This window comes from Gymnodraco acuticeps, unplaced genomic scaffold (assembly GCF_902827175.1).
Source record: "Gymnodraco acuticeps unplaced genomic scaffold, fGymAcu1.1, whole genome shotgun sequence".
Lineage (NCBI taxonomy): Eukaryota > Metazoa > Chordata > Actinopteri > Perciformes > Bathydraconidae > Gymnodraco > Gymnodraco acuticeps.
In genome coordinates this window covers 635,481-653,957 of record NW_022992150.1, presented here as the reverse complement: position 1 = coordinate 653,957, position 18,477 = coordinate 635,481, and the positions used below count along the sequence as shown (strand labels likewise).

At 39.3% G+C, this 18,477-nt stretch overlaps 2 protein-coding genes across 3 annotated transcripts; both read left to right on the top strand.

The window, feature by feature from the left end:
• Positions 1 to 838: 838 nt before the first annotated feature.
• On the top strand, positions 839 to 9,646 carry ftr83 (finTRIM family, member 83). 2 transcript variants are annotated; one of them, XM_034204252.1, is made up of 8 exons: positions 839 to 931; positions 3,328 to 3,995; positions 4,730 to 4,825; positions 5,009 to 5,242; positions 5,738 to 5,897; positions 6,013 to 6,075; positions 6,761 to 6,838; positions 8,793 to 9,316. In XM_034204252.1, the coding sequence occupies exons 2-8, from the start codon at positions 3,420 to 3,422 to the stop codon at positions 9,314 to 9,316; spliced, it is 1,731 nt and encodes a 576-aa protein (XP_034060143.1). In that variant the 5' UTR covers positions 839 to 931; positions 3,328 to 3,419. The 2 variants fall into 2 exon arrangements, with proteins under 2 accessions (XP_034060143.1, XP_034060144.1); XM_034204253.1 differs by lacking the exon at positions 839 to 931 and having other exon boundaries at positions 3,400 to 3,995; positions 8,793 to 9,646.
• Positions 9,647 to 12,333: 2,687 nt separating this feature from the next.
• ruvbl2 (RuvB-like AAA ATPase 2) lies at positions 12,334 to 18,080 on the top strand. Its single transcript, XM_034204086.1, has 14 exons — positions 12,334 to 12,435; positions 13,441 to 13,495; positions 13,675 to 13,730; positions 13,939 to 14,080; positions 14,222 to 14,351; positions 14,435 to 14,501; positions 15,096 to 15,202; positions 15,297 to 15,390; positions 15,563 to 15,781; positions 15,862 to 15,980; positions 16,514 to 16,633; positions 16,726 to 16,855; positions 17,007 to 17,121; positions 17,679 to 18,080. Exons 2-14 carry the CDS (start codon positions 13,441 to 13,443, stop codon positions 17,702 to 17,704), a joined length of 1,380 nt encoding a protein of 459 aa, XP_034059977.1. The 5' UTR covers positions 12,334 to 12,435; the 3' UTR covers positions 17,705 to 18,080.
• The last annotated feature ends 397 nt before the right edge of the window (positions 18,081 to 18,477 follow it).

Genomic DNA, 18,477 nt, shown 5'->3' with positions numbered 1-18,477 from the left:
AAAGTAGCACAATTCATTTTGTCAAACCTTGGAAAGTATCTAGATATCCCTGCCCTAATGCCAAAGGAACTGCACACTGAATATGTGTCTCCGTTTGATGTCTATGTCTGGACCGCTGCGTAAAAAGGAGGGTTTCTGCCCCATTACTTCTCTTCTTACTTCTATAAGAATAAAACACGGAGGACGGAGATCTCTTTTTCTCCCCCTCTTCTGACCGCCCAGCAGCTGATCTCAAAGCACGCTCCCCTCTCCTGCAGGGGGGCGTGGTCAGCTGCAGCTCACAGAATCAGGCTCCTGCAAAAACAGCGCTGGAAAGAGGAAATAGAGCGAAATGAGGCATGGCTAAAATGCAGGATCTGTTTGGTATTTTGAAAAAAAAACTATATTTATATAGTTTATATAGGTCGATACAGTAGCCCCTTTTAAAAAAAATAGTTGTTATAGGTGTTGCTATCCGTTTTGTGTAGCGTGGTTCAACAAGCAAGTCAATGCATTCATTGGGTGGTATCAGAGAGTTACACGGGTCTGTAAATGCAATGAAAACAATTGGCCACAGCAAATCATTTATATTAAACATGTAATTTGTACTTTAGAATACTTCAGTACAAAGGATGTATTGAATAATTTAAGTGATATGGTGTACACATAAATCATTAGTCAAAATAGGGCTACATTTGATTGAATTAAAAGGTATAATATGTGGTAAACTGAAGAGCCGTTTGGGAGCCGAAAGAGCCGGCTCTTCTTGGTGAGCCGAGCCAAATGATCCGGCTCACCAAGAAGAGCCGGAATTCCCATCACTAGACTGCATCCACTCACAGTGTCCGATTCAGAAACGTGACTCTTACACTATTTACGTCAAAAACAAAGATGGTGGATGAGTAGACCTATAAAACAGACAGAAAAGGATAAGCAAGGCGCCAGAATCAAGGTGAGACTATCCGCATTTTTTACAACTTTATGCACATTCGTTTCACCGAAATAAGTAAACGCCTCTCAATGAAAAACTTAATAGAGTTGTTTATTGCCGTTTCTGTAAAACATGAAACGTGAAAAACACGGCATGTTTCTCTGGCTCAAACAGCTGATAAGTTATGACGCTTTGAACACAACGTGATATTTGGGCCCGTGGGTCTCAGAGGGTTAAGCTAAAAGCTGTTTTATGTGTCACTCATTACATGATGAGATCATTTGTCAAACTGAAACTTCCAAATGAGGTCAGAGCGTAACTTTGCAGTTAAGTTCAGGAAAAGCATGTTTGTGTTATATAACGCATTCTTTATGTTTGTATGCATGCTTTATCTTGTGTTTTATGAGGCCTGCTGTAAGGTGGGCCACAGCTCTGCCAAATGTTCATTTGATTATGTTTGCTCTCAGAAGCCTGGAACCAAATCTTATGCAAATGATTTTATCAGTAGGTGTGGAGAAACTTTGGGTGCTCGCTGGCTCAAATATCAAGGTTAAACTTAATAAGTGTAGTCCAACATGTTTTATCCATAACATTTCAATATTTTTGTTTTATAGAATAAAGTCCATCTCCAGGCTTAAAATAGGGTTAAAGGTTGCAATGGAAATTATGAGCATCAAATAATTTAATGCTATTATGTTGTATAAATAATAATTTTCTTCAAGCCTTTCATGTCAAAAGATAGTAGATCAATGTAGTTGAGAGATCATCCTTCAGGTAGATGATCAGTCACAAGGTGCCATGTGACCACCAGTGGGTGACCATTGATCTGATCATGGGTCTATTGTCCTTTTTGAAAGGGTCATGGGTCAGGTATCTCATGACTAAGCATTGAAACTGAATAAAAGCAGACTCTTCAGTTTGAGTAGTTGCACTCAGCTGTAGAGACATTGTTTCTGAATGCTTTGTGTCAATTTGGCTAAAGATTATTAAAGACTCAACTCTTTGACCAGTTCATTTCAAGAATTTCCACAACAAGGTTGGTAGAAGAAACATAACAAAAAGTCCCTTATTTTCATCACAACAACATGTCTGCACTGAAGCCCCCTGTCTGTGGAATGTTTGGTCAAATAAGATGCTACATTAAGTGTAGTGTGTCAGCTGTAGTTACTGTTGTTGATGGACAACAGACCCCATAATGCTTGGCACTGGGCTCGGGCCCTGCTGGCTCTAACACAATGGAATCTTTTAAGCAGGCTTGCTCGGGCCCTCCTGTTATCTGCCCTATCAAGTGTAGTTGCATTCCTATCTCCATTTCAACAGCCCTGAAACTCAATGTTGACCAGGAGGTGTGTTCACTGTAAGGTGAAATACAGAGGAATGTATTTTGGTCAGAAGAGCAAACATTCTTTAGAGTTGGTTTCAAAGAACAATCTGCTTTTTTAGATGAAACAGTTGAGTTTGTGCCATTAAAGTATAGTTCCAGTGTTGACTTACAAAAATGGAAGGTGTCCAGTCAAACAGGAAACAAATTGTGGCAATGAAATGGAAAGCAAAACAGATTTCATAAAAATCAAGTGGTTACAGGTGAGGTAAAGGGAGGAAGTTTCACCTGAATTTAACAAACAAAATAGTTTGTTTGGCTTCACTAATTTACATACTTTTCACTTAGATTACCATTTATCCAAAGCAACTTACAATAAGTGCTAGTTACTTAAAGAAATTCTTACTTGTACATTATCTTTCAATAAGCCAAATCATTGGAAGTGCTATTGCATTTGTTTCAAATAAACCAAACCTATGCTATGTAAAGAAGTGACGTTTTTTATTTATTTGTATTTAATTAAATATTTGGCCAGGTGGCATTTGAAACAGTTACACTGTCCATTGAGAATACATCACAGTGAAAGGAGCTACTGTTGATGCTGCTATGATGAGAAATTACAGTTGATAAAAAAGGAAGTTGTTGAAATAACATTTGTCAAAATGCAGATAAATCATCTCTCTAGCCTGAGGTCAGTTTGTACTGAGTTGGTAATCATGACCAGAGGGAACAGGCACTCTCCAACACTTGTGTTTTTTTAAACAGTTTATTAATGCCTAATTCCTTTATTTTTTTACTTCTACTCACCCTTTTTAAGTGATGGAAACATTATTCAAATATTATAAAAGCATTTCTCCATGCTTTGCTTGAGCCGGTCTCCTGCTTGAAAATGTATAAAGTATTCATGGTCTATATTGTCATAAAAATGTTTTGTCATCACTCCATGCAAATACTTGAGTCCCATGATCACACATTTCAGTCATTCTCATTGCACTCTGATGAAGCAATTCACTGTGTCCTTTTTTGCCCCGCCTTTGTTTGACTGGTTTCGGCTTAACCCGTTTGTCCGCCCTCTCTGTTTACTCTATATAACCAGCTCCCGTAGTCCCTGTGAACTCACTTTGCCACTGTGCTGACACCAGCCACTGACTGTCACTGCATTAGAAGGAACAGAACTACATCGTCTCCATGTCATCCGAACAGGAAGACTGCCACCTCTGTAAGGAGTACCTCAGGGACCCCGTGTCCATCCCATGTGGCCACATCTTCTGCGCCGTGTGCCTGAAGACCTACTGGGACCATGCCGACCACACAGGCTCGTACATGTGCCCGCAGTGCAGGGTCACCTACAACAAGAGGCCCACCCCGAGACGCATGGGAGGCTCTCGCCAATCCACCATCCAACGCAACAGCGAGCCCTTCCCACCTCCCCCTCCGTCCCCTGACTACAACTACGCGGGACCCCAGGATGTAGGTTGTGACATCTGCATTGGAAAGAAGCACAAAGCCATCAAGACCTGCCTGATGTGTCTGGCCTCGTACTGCGAGAAGCATCTGAAGCCCCACTACGAGTCAAACACTTTCAAAAGGCACAAGCTGGTGGATGAGATCGGCCACCTGGACAGGCAGATCTGTCCGCAGCATCAGAAGGGACTGGAGCTGTTCTGTCGCACTGACCAGATGTGCATCTGTGTGCTGTGTACAGTGAAGGAGCACAAAGGTCACGACATGGTGTCTGCGGAGCAGGAGAGGGCAGAGGAGCAGGTACTGTTTACTTTATTCAAAGCTACAACACTGGGAAATATAAGAATGCTAAATGTGCTTTAATCAACATAACAATTATTGTTTCATATATGCATTGGTAGTATGTTAAATGTAATTCTTTACTTGAGTTAAAATTCAAAGTACTTTACTCAAGTATTTGAATTTTATGCAACGGTATACTTATTGTTGTCTTTTACCTCACTAGATTTGTCTGACAGCAACGTTTTAAATTCAAAGCAGTAAAATACAACACTTCCATTATTGCAGCAGTAATATTAATCAAAGCACTTCAAATATTATAGTAAAATAATGACAAATAACTTTTTACTGCACAATCATAACTTTTACTTTTAAAACATTGGGTTAAATTTGCAAATAAAACTGAAATACTTTGCCTTAAGCAAGGTGTGAATGCAGGACTTGTACTGGAGTATTTTCAGTGTGTCATAGTACTAAATATAGATGTGTATATTTCTATTAATAGTGACACCTATGTACCTATTATAGTTTGATGCACTAGTGTGGTAGTTATAGCAAAAGTGGAAGGTAAAGCATGACTCAGCAGCTTAAAAATCAATGAAACAAGCACTTTGTGAGACCCACCCATATGAAAATAATGGTCGCAAGTTGTTATAACAATATGAACGTTTCAAAAATAAATTCAAGGATTTTGTCATTTTGATTTGTGGAATTGCTGTCATCACCAAAAACAATGTCTGTTGTTTTTGTCATAGCAACGGTTGGGCGCCACCCAGGCAGAGATCCAGGAGAAGATTCATGACCGACTCAAGCAGATGGAGGAAATGAAACAAGCTGTGGACACACTCAAGGTTTGTGCCACCATCAACCATTATATAGAACCAGACTAACCACTTGACATTGAATGGAAAGTTAATTCACTACCGACACAACCACATTCCTTGGTGTAGTAGCGATGACGGCTTCTAAGTGCGCTTGCCAAACCAGTGTGACTACATGGTGATTTATGGCATATGTGTCTGTTTTCTGTACAGAGCTCCGCCCACACAGCACTGCAGGAATGTGAGAAGATGTTTGCCGACATGATACGCTCCATTGAAAGGATGCAGCAAGAGATGATGAAGCTGATCTCATCCAACAAGAGAGCCGCGCTCAGCAACGCAGAGGGCCACGTGGAGCGTCTGAGCCATGAGATCTCTGATCTGAAGAGGAGGGACAACGAGATCACCCAGCTGTCCCGCACCGAGGACCACATCCACTTCATCCAGGTAACTGACAACAGGTCCACAGATAAATCAAATACATTGAGTACCATTAGGGACAGATTACTGAATCGGCCTACAGGGCTCAAGCAAAGGCAAGATGACTACAAGGGGATGTATACAGACCAAAAAAAGTAGAACAATTACCAAAAAGAGATGCACAATGAACAAACAAGAGAAGCATAATGCTCCCAAAGATGTCTGTTTGGATCTGTGAATGTCTCATAATCTCTCTTTGAGTACTACCTTTGCATTAAGGACGGATGATGGCACAATATCTCCACCCATCCATCCAGCAATTATTTTAACATCCGGTACAGGGGGGCTATCCCATAAGACCACCAGTCAATACAAAGGCTAAAAGACAGACAAACTTGACATCACAAATATTTAATCTAATACACTCTAAGGTATACTGCATGGTGCAAAATGAACAATAAAGTAGTAGAAAACATGTTTTAGGTACCAGTTTTCCTTACATTCCATTTGATCCCTTATTAGAGCTTCCACATGCTGATAGCCCAGACGGAGGCGGAGGAGCTGCCTACAGTGAGCGTCAACCCCTACTTCACCTTCGGCCCGGTCACTAAGGCCGTCTCTGAGATGAAACAGCACCTGAACGAATTCAGCAACGAGGAACTGGTTAAAGTGGCCAAAGCAGGTGAGTTAAAACACACATACAAAACTTACATTGATTCAAATATCTTCAATTCTCTGAACATCTTATGAACATATTACCTCTTATCATGCTCTAATTATTATTTCTTTTTTTTCAGTTAACAAAATGACCTTCTGCCAACTGGAGGATTCCAAAAAGAAACAGGCAAAATCAATCAAAAGTAAGTTGGCCATTTAAGAAACTAATTTTCCTGTTGATTTTATGTGGACAACATGTTATTGTGGTAATACTAAGGGTATTTATTACTTTTAATCCCATAGGAGATCCTGTAATTAATTATTATGATATGCTTTTGTACAGTTTCTGACTTATAAAACCATTTCTCACTATTTTTCACAAAGTTTCTCATTATAATGACTTACGGGATCTTTTATTTTCAACATATTGGATTCTATAGCCAGCAGAGCTTTGGTGTTTAGAAATATATTGGCCCAAATTTAAAGCATTTGAAAAGAGACAGTTAGATTGACAATTCCGACTTTCCTCAATAGGGCTTTGTGCAGTTGTGTTTGATGTGTTCAGTAGAGGGTAACCTGAGGTCACTCAGTAGCCACATAGTTAAATGTTTACTTTGATTAGGATGTCAAACTGCCAGCGGGTTACCACAAACGTTCTCCTCTGAAATATAATTTGGTTGAGTTTCACTTCAGATCTGCTTAATTGATAAAGACAGGACTGGATTATTATACCAATAATATCAAAACCACCACCACCATTGGGATAGAACATCTATTGTATTGTTGAATAATATGACGTAATGGAAAGTAATGTAGATAAGTAAAGTAAACACACCCTTCAATTCAAAGCCTAGTAATCCATTATGATACAAATATTTGTTTTCCCAGGTGAAGAAGCCACCGCCGTACAAGTGTACAAGTCCGTGCCAATGCAGGAACCTCAGCACAGGGACGACTTCATGAGATGTGAGTCTTATTTTCGCTGACTTTTCTCTGCAGTGACACAGATCACTGCTCTCACTTCCATTTCAGTGCATGATTCAAATTAAATCCTGATGAGGTTCTCTGCCAGACCCTGTGGTTGACCACAAATCTGTATGTCCCACAGTGTTGACAGAGACTGGGATTCACTCATTAACAACTATATCAGATTTGCAGTTAAAGTGCTCCCTCCTTCCTTAAACTGAGTTAATAAAACACTGATTAACTAATTTAACTAACCAGACAGATAAGAACAAAACAATAGGAGTAATTATTCTTATATTATAACCAAATATCTAATATCATAAGAATTTGAAGTGGTACTGTTATTTTTAACTAAAACAAAACTGCATAGTCTTTGAGGATGCATTAAAAAGGAGTTCAAAGGTGGTGGGTCTCGCCTTTTAGTAAATGGACTTCTGTTTGTGGTCAAACTCACAAACAATGTTGATACTCTGGCATTCCAGATAATAGGCCGGGAGATAATAGGCCGGCCAGATCTAGGAGGGGCCCCCGCATGTCCCACCAACTGTGATCTGCAGAGGTGGAGATAAACAGCCAGCAGGTGACATCCAACACCTGTCATTATTATTATTATCTGATTTCTGTCTCCAGTCAAAGGGTCTCCCATTTTGCCTTTTAAATCATGTAGTAGCAAAAGTTAGTACAAAATGTAAAATAACTAGAAATCTTAAATTTCTGGCAGCTTGCCGTGCAAGCAGGATCGGTGCTGCTGTAAATAGGCTTCGTCATCTTAGGCTTCGTCATTTTCATTCAACACAAGCAATTTGAATTTGTAAAGTAGAAGTGTAACAAAATATCAATACTATTGCGTTAAACATTATTATGTTTTGTGTTACTGTATTTATTATCATAAGCACTGTGTTGATCAATAACCAATAGTTGATAATAACAAATATGTCTGCCAGCACCGACACTTTTCTAAGTGGTATAAGTATATTGGCAGATATTAATTGTTCCTCTAATCCTTTGTTCATATTGCACAAAAAGTGTGCTCTAATGCTGGATGTTACAGGGACTATAATAAATGCAAATACAAATCCCACTGTGGCAATAGTATAAAAAACATCATTATTTTTAAAGTACACTTATTTTCCTCAGATTTGCATATGGCAGTGTTTTCTTTATAATATGATGGCTTTTCTCTAATAAGATACAAATAATTCTCAATATATCGTAAAGCAATATATTGACACCATGCCCTGTATTAGGGCTGCACGATATATTTGTTTCCCCTGCGATATATATATATAGCGTTTTTTTTTAACTATATTTAACCGGATGAAGGATTTTATACACGGACGTCTGGATCTTAACTGGTTGACTCATCATACCTTAAGTCATGATCTAACATGTCATGATAATGCATGTTGCTTACCCTCAAATAAGGGGGTTCATCTGTGAATGAAGAAGAGAAGAACCTTTTTGTATCCAAAATAGTTCCAGATGGCAGATGTTGCTTTTCTTTTTGGAAGTAAATCTTCATTCTCGCCGGTATTGTCCTTCTGTTCCTCGCTCATTTTTTACCGGTGTTCTGATGGTCTGCAAACTAGCGGGGCGGGGCCTGCTGTGATCTGATCAAGAATGATTGTGATTGGTGGTTTGCTGTGCATGCAGAGCCTGCATGTCACTCACTCAAGTACCCCTGACATGAGAGCCGCGCAAGTTTTCCTTTTGTAGCAAGCAGCAAAATAATTGTAACATGACTTGTTTGAGTTAATTTACCTACTTAATATCGCACGTCCTGGAAAAAATAAATAAATCGCACATCCCTGCGATGTGAATATCGCGCATGCGCATATCACGGTTATCGCCATGACACGATATCGTTCAGCCCTACCCTGTATCATGAAATGTCTTTTATTGCCAGATTCTTGTCGATACACAGCCCTAAGTAAATGTTCATTTATCTTCCCAGATGCCTGCCAGCTGACTCTGGACTCCAACACGGCCTACAGACAGCTCCACTTGTCCCGAGCGAACAGAAAAGCCGTCCTCAAGAGAGACCCCCAAACTTACGGTGATCACCCCGCCAGGTTCGACTCCCTGCCCCAGGTCCTGTGTAAGGAGAATCTTTCTGGAGGACCGTACTACTGGGAGGTTGACTGGAGTGGAGAGGGGGCCGCCATCGGGGTCACCTACAAAGGCATCAAGCGGACGGGCTACGGAGACAACTCCCGCATCGGCTACAACCGCAAGTCCTGGAGCCTGTTCTGCTCTGATGCCAGCTACTCCGCCCGCCACAGCAAAGACCAGATAGAGATCAATGCCCCCTACTCATCCCGTATAGGGGTGTTCCTCGACCACGAAGGCGGTACCCTCGCTTTCTACGGAGTGGGGGAAACCATGTCTCTCATCCACCGCTTCAAGGCCTCCTTTGCCGAGCCTGTCTTCCCAGGCTTCTGGGTTTGGTACGAGTCAGGCATTACCCTCATCCAGTAGGGATTCAATACACTTCCTATGAAAAATGTACAACAGTGATTCAGTGTGTAGGTATAGATTACAAGAACAAGACCTGTACTACTTTGTGATGATGTTATAATTATTTTACAAGATTGGATTTTTTTTTTTTACTATGTGTTGTGTATCAGGATTCTTGATGCTTGTGACTTTTCTGCAAATCAACATGTTTGAGGATGAAATGTATAAAGTTAAATGCATTTAAATTATCGTTTGAAATATTGAATGATGTACTTGATTGAAACATGTCACAAGATCATTTATGAAGATGTTGTACTTATTTTGCTCAATAAACATTTTATATCAAGCATATACGGGGAAGTCTTTGTTGCATTTTTCATTCTATTGTCACTCAACAGGCTAACTACCTCTCAGACTGCTTCCTGAGCGCAAAAAAAAGAAGCTTGAAATAAAAGAGAACTGTTATTATTTATCTTAGTTTTGTCCAGATTAAATCTTCTAGGATTTCATGGGCTATAAATATCACATCTACCATGCTCTAAGAGTCTAAGAAAAGGCTCATGTTTCTAAGATCACCAATGTTTAAAAGTCAGATGTTTGATATGATTAAAGGCAAAATTAAACGTTTTTTAGAGAAGTTTATATGCTTTATTTTTCAAAGTCAGTGTGTATTGGACTGGGAAGTGAAGCTGCTATCAATGCTCTCTTGAAATCCACTTCTTTGACAAACACAGTTATGTTACCTTCCAGAACACTGAGGTTGCTGTTCTACTGCTGACTCCTTTGGTTATTTTTTTTTATTGTGTGACTTCGGTTTTTAAAAAAGGTAAGTTGGGATTCACCGTCGTCTCATAATAAAACTAACTAACCGAGTAAGGCAGGGGGAAAATGGCAACATCTGTAAGGTACAATTACTGTTTTTGTCAAATAAGTATGGTGGCTTTGACAACAGAATAGAAAGCAGCTTCAGTACCCTGTCAGAAAGGGGTGTTTAAAGGCAAGATAAAGCACTCAAAATACTCTTAATATTACATACACCTAAACCAACATGTTTTGCCTTTTGTTTATGTGGCTAACATGCTGGTACTTATATCTGTTCCTCCAAACTGAGGGTGTGTTGACTGTCCTTGACTATAGGAAATACACTGACTATGGACAAGTACCTCCTAACCCCACTTTAAAAAATCCACTCTATCCCTTTAATGCTTTGTCTGTGTCGAGCAGTGTTGGTTTTGCGGAGGTCTGAGAGGCAGAAGAGATTTGCAAAGGAGTAGGTGAGGTGTGACTGAGAGTCTCCTGACTTTACAGATGGATGAGCATCATCTGGGAAGCAGTTTAAAAGGTTTTGTGGCAGTCTTACTTTTACAATCGTTATCATTGGTCATTGAAAGCATAAATTCAGGCAGATAAAGTATAATTGATGTGACAAATAATCTTTTTTTCTTTAGGAAAATAGCTGTAAAAGTGTCTAGGTTCCAGTCAATCATTGTAATAGATAACTATATGCAAGTGGCCATGTTTCTTTTCACTAAATCTTAACGGCTTGTAATGGTAAATCAGCCTGTATTGAGACTGTATTGTCATTTTGTTTTCATTGGCACAATTTTAGCAGTGTCAAACTATAATAATGAAAAAACATGTTTATCGTTTGGACTTGCATTTTGTCAGTGCTATCTGATCATTTTAATCAACTTCTCCTTTGGTTTGAACACCAGGAAACGTCACAACGGTTGACAATGGCAAACTAAATGTGTTGTCTCGGTTCCAGTTCTCTGTAACGTTGTGGAATCCTAAAACTGCAGCCTTAAGGGAAAGTTTTTGATGATACAGGGAGAGGATATGAAAAGCTGCTCCAGAAACCTTGAGGTTAAAGTCAGCGGGTGACTTTCTCCTTTGTTCAGTGGAATGGTATCTGATTCATATGTTTTCTGGAAAAAACCTAATCCCACAATTTCTATGAGCAAGCGGAGAAATTTGCAGTACAAGGATAATTGATTTAGGTAAATATTGATGTTGATATCCCAATCCCCATGTATTTGAAACAATTTCCAACTCCACAAACCACATTAAAAAGGTATTTCATTTTTAGTGCAGATACATATGCACTGTCAAAATATTGCCATTGTGTATTATTAATATTTCTAGTTAAATGCTTAATTAACTGACATCAAACATTGATTGATTAACTAAATACATATTTAGAGCAATTATATTTGACAATTTGCTAAGTTTTGCTGTTGCAGCTGCTCTGCAAAGACATTTTTAAACGACTTAAATTAATTGTGAGGCTTGCTACCTCTAGTGGAGAAATGTAGCTTATACAGTGCTCACCAATGCTGTCTTCATGGGCACCTGTTCACCTCACTCTGGAAAAGCTTCTGTGTAAGAAGATGAATCACTGTTGGAGATAGAAAACATTATATAACAGCGACAGTATACTGTAGGCCTAGCAAACAGGTCTCGTTGAGTAAACAGTAGGCTTACTGGTTCAGTTTACCTATGGTTTAAAAGTTCAAACACAGAAACTATTATGGCATTGGTTACTTCAAACAACATATTAGAGGCTACCTCTCCCTGAACAAATGTACCTTCCTACGCTTAGTTCTTTTTTTAAACTTCAAACTGCACACTTGTTATTTTGCACTACCAAGAGTTAAGACATTTTGAATATAAATTAGTCAACAACGTGATAACATGAATGTTTGTTAAGTTTTTAGACACAACTTGTTTTTAAATGGCAAACATGATGCAGAGAAGCTAAATAAATACAACAAAATAAGTTAAATACACAGTATAAAATAGATAAAATGCTTTACCTTTTTTCCGTACACCAGGTAGGGGACACGAGGCACGAAAGTCATTGACACGAGGTATAATCGCTTAAATAACGCTAGGCTGAAATTCAAATTGAGATAAACGGGCAGTCATTCCTCCAGCCACTCCCTATTTAATACACCTGTAACTTTATAAACGTATTTAAATTTTCATTCAAATCATTAGGCCACCCTGTCTGTAGAGGGCAGTCAATCTCAAAACGTACATAGAAAAAGAAAGGCTTGTTTCTCGTCGGACAGACTTACCCTGCGCACCATTGGAAAGAAGCGCCGCATTCTCACATTTTCGCAAGTGTGGCTGCACAGGTGAGTTACAATCATAACATAATTGTAATACATTATCATTAACTTTTAAAATCATAATACTGTAGAACTCTTACTATGATACAATCCCTTGCTATTCGCCTCCTAATCAAATCTTTGTAAGGTAACGTGAGTTGCTGAAGACAGAACATCGTTTAATGGAGCTAGCTAGTTTGCTAACATAACATTAGCTAGCGTTAAATACTTTGCTTCGTTCTCGCTGAGGAGAAGATAGTAGGTAACATTTGTGGTTTCTGCATATCATCTAAACAATCTCATGTTGCTGATGACTGAGATGTGTGTTTTGGCAAAACGACAACCATGACAAATTAAAAGCCAAGCGACATGGCTAACGCTCTCATACACGTTTGTGTTGTGGCATGCGTTACAACTGTCGCTATGACAACCGACTGGACAAGACATACTCAGTAGGTACATTGTTATTTTCCAGCTCAGATATTAGTGCTGAGTCTTTATGGGAAACCTGATGCTTCTTCTATGTATTCAGAGAATCCAGGACAGGAGTACTGGACATCTCACACACTGGGCTCATTGTTGAGAGCGTTGGACAATATACATTCGAGATCTGGATTAGATAATTGAAATATGTATGGACTTTAATTGTTAATTAATTGACCAGAAATCTAAAACTCTTATTAGATTCTACAGTGCTCAATACCTTTGTTTCATTTGGCATGGCAGCTCGCACACCTCTTGAAGTTTTTTGAGCTTCTTTCAGCCCAGCATCCATGGTATTTCTCTCTGCTCAGGAAGATCGTATATTCCTATCTTCCTCTTTAGCGCACCAATATACACACTACACAGTCAGTGATTTTGACTATTTCTTTGTGACTGTGTTGTTATTAGAGTGTACCTCCTAAACTTAATAAAACGGTATTTTCCTACTAATAAAAAGAATAGTTGAGCGGGAAGAATTATTTATTCTGAAACTAGTTATTGTGTTTTTATATTAAAGATATTTTTCTGTCTGCTTATAATCAAATTCAGATGGCGACTACAAAGGTCCCAGAGGTCCGTGACATCACACGGATCGAGAGAATCGGTAAGCATCCAGATTCACACTGAAACCCTGACTGTTTAGCTTTAATGGAGACACATTACTGATTTGCTTATGCATATTAAGATCAGGTCAGCATTGATTGAAGTCTTACCCAGCAGCAAATCCCTTTTCCAAATGTGCTTAATATTCATGTGTACATTTCCATCTTATTTTGTGTTCAGGAGCACACTCTCACATCCGTGGCCTTGGTTTGGATGATGCTTTGGAGCCAAGACAGGTAGCGTTCAGTCTTCTTCTTCAGTTGGCATTACAAACCTAAACAGATGTGTACTGTTGTATTTAGAGAATAACTATGTAGGCTAGAAGTACTTGGATCCCAAAAATGTGACAGATACAGCTATATTGTAAAAAGGAACGGAAATATATTCAGATGTGCATTAATATTTGTGTGACTTCAACCTTCATATGTTCATGTTCACCTGCAGGTGTCTCAGGGGCTGGTGGGCCAGCTGGCCTCCCGTCGGGCAGCGGGGGTCGTCCTGGAGATGATCAAAGATGGCCACATAGCTGGCAGAGCAGTTCTGATCGCTGGCCAACCTGGCACAGGAAAGACTGCCATTGCTATGGGTAAGTTGAAGGCTTTCCAAAACACAACGTCATTTGATCCTCCCCCTGTGGAAGTCATATTGTTGTTGTAAATGGCTGAAGTTATTGTTAAAGCAAGATCTTGTTTTCCTGGCCTCGATTTATTTTACATTTTGTATGCAGGCATTGCCCAGTCCCTTGGCCCTGATACACCCTTCACAGCGATGGCCGGCAGTGAGATCTTCTCCCTGGAGATGAGCAAGACCGAGTCACTCAGCCAAGCTTTCAGAAAAGCCATCGGAGTGAGGATCAAGTGAGTGATCAAAAACAATATTTGTATTATGTAATTTTCATTGTTTGAAATGAATCAGTATTCATTGTGTGATTCTTCTACAGAGAGGAGACAGAGATCATTGAAGGAGAGGTGGTGGAGATCCAGATTGATCGACCGGCCACAGGAACGGTAGGCTGCTGACGTGACAACTTCAAGTGCACTCCCGTCTCGCAATGTTCTTTTGATGCCAGAACACACTACGGACCTGTTTACTCCTGTTATTGACATGCATCTTAGGCAATTGGATCATAAGTGGATAGTAATAACATCAATACGACAACGAAAATGTATTGGATCACTCAAAGCAGTTGTTGATGTATTTTCCTGTTGCGTCCTGGTCTGGGATGCATCTAACACATATATTGTGTGGTGTAAACACTTATGCATCCTGATCCATCCCAGTAAAGAAACATTTTGTTCCTCATTTACTCTTTCCGTTTTTTGCTGCTATATACTGCATCACTGCTTTTCAGAGAGAACTTATAATCACTAATGGCATTCCCCCAATATGCAACTCAACAATATAGCATCCACTGACTTATGCACAATGTTTTTAAAAAATGCCATGAGAGAAATTACAAGTGCATCAAACATATTTGCTGATTTAATTTCAAATCTTCATTGCCTAATAGGCAGGCAATCATTTAGATAAGTTTTACAGGAAAACGGTACACCATCTTCTGTCCTTAAACAATCTTATACACATTGAACTTTCTCTTCCAGGGTGCCAAGGTGGGCAAGCTGACTCTAAAGACTACTGAGATGGAGACAATATACGACTTGGGAAACAAGATGATTGACAGTCTCAGTAAAGAGAAGGTTCAAGCAGGGTGAGTTTATATCTCTTCACACTTCAGGATCACTCAGGGCCCAGGATAAGATGTGTAATCTAAACTGGCTTTCTCTGTTTTATTTTTTTCTCAGAGATGTTATTACAATTGACAAAGCCACTGGAAAAATCAGCAAGTTGGGCCGCTCCTTCACCAGAGCCAGAGACTACGATGCCATGGGAGCTCAGGTATCCTCTATCTGTCGCATCAATGCAATTCCACCTTCAATGTTTTTTGGACATTAGCCATGTGGTTTCTCAAAATGCATTAGACTGGGTTTGTAATGTCACCACATTCCTAGTGATTGATTTAATTTGACAGCTTTTCAGAATACATATTCATTGTATTTGTGTTCTGTAGACCCAGTTTGTACAGTGTCCAGAGGGGGAGCTGCAGAAGAGGAAAGAGGTGGTCCACACGGTGTCCCTGCATGAGATCGACGTCATCAACAGCCGCACACAGGGCTTCCTGGCGCTCTTCTCCGGAGACACCGGAGAGATCAAGGCTGAAGTCCGCGAGCAGATTAACGCCAAAGTGTGTGAGTGGAGGGAAGAGGGCAAGGCCGAGATCATCCCTGGGGTAAGTGCAACTCTCTGTGTGTTTTATATCTGCTTTATCTGTGATTGTCCTTGACTAATTGTTCATGTGTCTGGTTCCAGGTGTTATTTATCGATGAGGTGCATATGCTGGACATGGAGTGCTTCTCCTTCCTGAACCGTGCCCTGGAGAGTGACCTGTCCCCGGTTCTCATTATGGCAACCAACAGAGGCATTACTCGGTAATCATTTCTGTCTACATTTTTCTTGCATTTTATGATTAAGTTGTATTTTTCACGAGTTTTATAATAAAGCTTTATTTCAATGGCACTTTTTATCAGCACGAAATTCCACTCAGATCAGATGTTAAGACCTTTTCAGATACATGCAGCATAGCAATAAAAAAATAAGATTAAGAGACAAAAGGAGGTAAAAGGTATGACACAAGACTAAGTTAATCGATGCACCAATGTAAAACCCTATAAAATTAAGTAAACATATATGCACAAGAACAATAATAGTCATAAAAACTTCATAATTCTAATAAAGCTTAAAAATATTAAAAGACCAACTTCAAAAGAAAAAATGTTGCAATTAAAACTGTTCAAGTTTATAAATGTGGGATATCATTTTTGGGGGGATTTTAAAATTTCTAACATCTTGTATCAGGCTATCGTGTTTCTAAACCGTTAGTAGCTTAGAATGAAATTGAATACAGTACGATTCTGTAAATGATGTTTTTTTTAATAAATATGCACTCTGTTATTGCTCTTAGCATCCGTGGCACCAACTACCAGAGCCCTCATGGCATCCCCATCGACCTGCTGGACCGCCTGCTCATCATTGCCACCTCCCCTTATACCGAAAAAGAGACGAGGCAGATCCTCAAGATCCGGTGAGAATCTGAGTTTCTCAGCTGTCGGCAAACTATCTTCACTTCTTCTCAGCGTTGTAAATCTGACGCAAACTTGCATGGTTTAATTTCAGGTGTGAGGAGGAGGATGTGGAGCTGAGCGACGAGGCTCACACCGTCCTGACTCGCATCGGCATGGAGACGTCTCTGCGCTACGCCATCCAGCTGATCAGCACTGCTGGACTGGTGTGTCGCAAACGCAAGGTCAGCTCAGTCTGAAGAAGCAGGGCATATTTCTGCAGCTGTGACACAGTGGGAAAAAACTGCTTCCTCATGGATAGATTATATAACAGCAGTTTAGTCATGAGTTTCTGCAGTCTTAGTGTTGATGTCCTCTTTGTTTTTGCTTCTTCAGGGGACAGAAGTCCAGGTGGAGGACATCAAACGGGTTTACTCTCTGTTCCTGGATGAGGCCAGATCCTCTCAGTACATGAAGGAGTATCAGGATTCCTTCCTCTTCAATGAAACACGTGAGTTTGATGTTCATCCTCTCTTTCTAAATCGAGGGTTTCAGGCTTTTTGTTAAAGAATACATACATTTACAATTGAATTACTTTTCATAGTAATAAACAGAAAGATATTTCCATTTGAATCATGTGAACGGCCTATTTTAAACAGAGAACCATTATTATTTAAATTGCATTTGGACTCATCTTGACGTCACCGATTCATGACATGATTTTTCACAATCATGTCAGACCATCTAATAAACAATGCTTGTTTTATTGATACATATAGTCCCCATCTAAACATGAGATACTACATTTACAATTATACAGGATTACTCAAACTGCTCTCTATAGTACTGATGGCCAGTTGTTTCAGAGCAAAGCAGAGAATAGTGATATAAGGAGAATTAACTTATGAAAGAGTTGAACTCTGATCAGCATTTCACCAGTAGGCTAAGCTCTCCCATTATTTAATTTAAAATGAACAAATATTAAAGAAGGGGAAACATGTTTCTGCTCAATATTCCAATTTCTAATGTTCATATTGAATAATCAAAATGTATCTGTCTACATTTCAGAAGCCCCTACCATGGATACCTCATAATGAAGATGAGTGCTTTGTTTTCTTACTCTGAAGTTTTTACGTTGTCAATCGTCTCTGCGCTTGTAGTCAATTCAAAACTGGACTTTGCCTACATTTGAATTCAGCATTGAACTACATTAGGAAAGAATTCAAATGTATAAATGAAATGAATTCCTCTATCTGTTCACCTCTGTTCACCTTTAGTTCTACATTGTTTGAATAAAAAAATGTTCACTGACATTTCTAGTTCATTCTGAATTTGCCACAAATCTGTTCATCGAGGCCTTACGGCAGGAATATGCATTCCTTCAGTGTTTTATTTTTTTGTTGACTTGTCTTTACATGGTTTATTTTTATGAAAAATATTAAACAGGCTTTTCTACGCACACTTGGATGATTTGTTTGCCTTTTTATCATTCAGTCTGGAACGTTCCAAAATATAATTTGTGAGAAAACATGAATTTACCACAAATTTCATTTAGAATTTTTTTATGCGACCAGCACAACCTTCCTGGATAATGCAAAAGCTTTTATACAAAATAAATCTCAAAATAAGAAATGTCTTTCTATTTCTGATGAATTATTTGTAGTGTCTCAACACACAAGCAGTATTCACACGGAACCCTACACTGATGCTGGTGAGCTCAGTGAATGTTCGAGTGTGCTCTTTTACACCTACCTGTAACCAAACGCAACACTGATATCAATGTCAGGAAGCACAACTCAGGTTAAACCACTAGAGGTCATAACAAACAGTTTTTCAGGCCTTGCTAAGTGACTCTTTGAAATTGCAT